General features: G+C 28.7%; 1 protein-coding gene across 3 annotated transcripts in view; it reads left to right on the top strand.

Moving 5' to 3' along the window:
- Positions 1–2,500, top strand: part of LOC124427806 (zwei Ig domain protein zig-8-like) — a 318,931-nt gene that overhangs the window by 297,167 nt on the left and 19,264 nt on the right. For all 3 annotated transcript variants that reach the window (XM_046971127.1, XM_046971146.1, XM_046971138.1), the window contains one exon: positions 2,165–2,292. In XM_046971127.1, the coding sequence (XP_046827083.1) occupies positions 2,165–2,292 (128 nt within the window). The remainder of the gene's footprint in view (positions 1–2,164; positions 2,293–2,500) is intronic.

Raw genomic sequence — 2,500 nt, 5'->3', positions numbered from 1 at the left:
CCATTATGTGATTAATTTTAACTTGATTCTCATAATATATGACTTTAATATATTTACATAAAATTAACCGCTGCATTTATAAAATTCAATTAAATGTTATTAACGATCTCGTTCGTTTAATTAAATTAGAACATAAAAAATTTTAATTAGTACGAGAAAGAAAGAAATATTTACTTTATACCCATTAATGTGATTAATTTTAACACGATTCTTATAATATATGTGATAAAAGTTAAAATACATGCATAAATTGTAAAAGTTATTTTATTATTACTATTATTATTATTATTAAGAATTTCATTAGTTCAATTAATTTCAAACAAAAAAAAATCGAAATTAATTTTATTCTAATTATGTGATTAACTTCAACTTGATTCTTACTGATACATATCGTATTAGTTAGAATATTTTCATAAATCTAACCATCCATCTTAAAAAAATTCACCATTGTTATCATTAACGAATTTCATTCGTAGAAATTAAATTTAAATTCTATTTTCAAATTTAATTCGAAAATGAGGAAAAAAAAAATGAAAAAAAAGAAAAAAGAAAAGAAGAAAGAAAATTTAATTTGCTCTCCAATTATGTGATTAAACTTCAATTCGATCCTCATAATGATATGCGGAATTAAAATAAACGAAGTAATCATAGAAAATATTATCATGTTGGCATAAACGTATGCGGTAAAACGAAAGAAAAAGGAAAAGAAGAAAATATTCCGAAAAATTAATGATAAATTACGCGATCTAAATAATGCAATGGCAGGAAGCAGATATTAAAGAGTAGAATGGATTATTAACGGAAAAGCCACGCCGAGTGAAAACAAACATTAGAGTAGAAGAGTTGAAAAATCAGAATCGTGTTTCCAGTCTTGGTCTATCATGCAAAGTGGATGAAAAGAGAGTCGAGGGGTTTGATTATCCATTGCATCGAGAGAGAAAGAGAGAGAAAGAGAGAGAGAGGAAAAGAGAAAAAAGAAGTTAACTGTAGGGGTTCTAGCATCATTCGTTGCACAAAAGCCGTAAACTACACTGGCCGGTTATTTCGATCAATCCTCGAGAATGCGGCCGTCCGGAAAATATTCACATCGATCTACACCGACTGACCCTTCTATCTACTCCCCCACTTCTCTCTCTCTCTCTCTCTCTCTCTCTCTCTCTCTCTCTCTCTCTGTTTCTGTTTCTGATCCCTCCGATCTTTCTTTCTCTCTCTCTCTCTTTCTCTATCTATCTATCTATCTATCTATCACTCTCTCTCTCTATCTATCTCTCTCGTATTCATTCTCTTTTCTACTCATCGTCTTGCTCGAAACACTATAGGCGAAACCTATACATAAATAACTGCGCGTAGATACAAGCGTGTACCACACGGAGAAAAGCTTTCGTTTACTTTCGCCACATTACTTTCGCCCTTACCATCCTTTAGTTTTCTTCCCCATTCACCCTTCATCTCGTCTCAACATTTATCCCTTATCCTGAACCAAGCATGTGATACCAGATACATACACTTTATATGATCCACCTCAAAGTGCTCTTTTTTTTCTTAATGGTAGTAGAGACGACGAGGGTCAGCCAAAGCTCAGCATCGGTCTCTTTAGGTCTTTACAAAAGAATGTTGGAAAACGAATTCTTAAGGTCACTTGTGTTATAAATATCAAGTAATAACAAAAATATTTCTGTCATATATGTACATACATACAATATTTATATAGACATATTTATATACAATAAAATTTTTTCTTTTTTTTTTTTCTTTTTTCTTCGAGTAATCATAAAAATTTTAATTATTTTAATTATTTTATTTATTTTATTATTATATTTATTTATATCGCAAACATTTTTTTTCTATGATTTTATTATAATTATTTATATCGTAAAAATATATATATATATATATATATATATATATATATTTCTCAACTAAATTTTATATTGATTTTTAAAAATTTACGATATCTTGTATAGATAGCTTGTATACATATGTACTATAAAAAAAAAGAAACCAATGTAGAAACAAAATCATTTTTCCATTGATTTTCTATTAATAAAACAAAATGTTATATTAAAGATTTGACCCATAATTGATACTTCAATAAATGGATTATTTGATTCTTATCGATCTTATAATTATTTATCATTCAATTAATAAATTCATATATTTTCAGAACCGAAAACCGAAATACTCGGTGCACCGGATCTTTACATCGACAGAGGCAGCACAATCAACCTCACCTGTATCATATTACAAAGTCCAGAACCCCCGGCTTATATATTCTGGAATCACAACAACGCCGTGAGTATTAAAGTTCTTTATCGTATTAACTGATATCTTTATCCTAAGACTTTAATTGCTTAAATATAACGTAATAAAAAGTCTAAAAATGTTGTACGATCAAATTATACGTTTGTTTACCTGCTTGGAAATAGTAACAAATTAGTAGATAAAGAGCTATTAATGAAAGATTAAATTAAGATAGTAACGAAATATTACAGTAAGGACG

Source organism: Vespa crabro, chromosome 1, assembly GCF_910589235.1.
Source record: "Vespa crabro chromosome 1, iyVesCrab1.2, whole genome shotgun sequence".
Lineage (NCBI taxonomy): Eukaryota > Metazoa > Arthropoda > Insecta > Hymenoptera > Vespidae > Vespa > Vespa crabro.
Note: the sequence above shows the minus strand (reverse complement) of the source record. Positions and strands in the feature narration are given on the sequence as shown.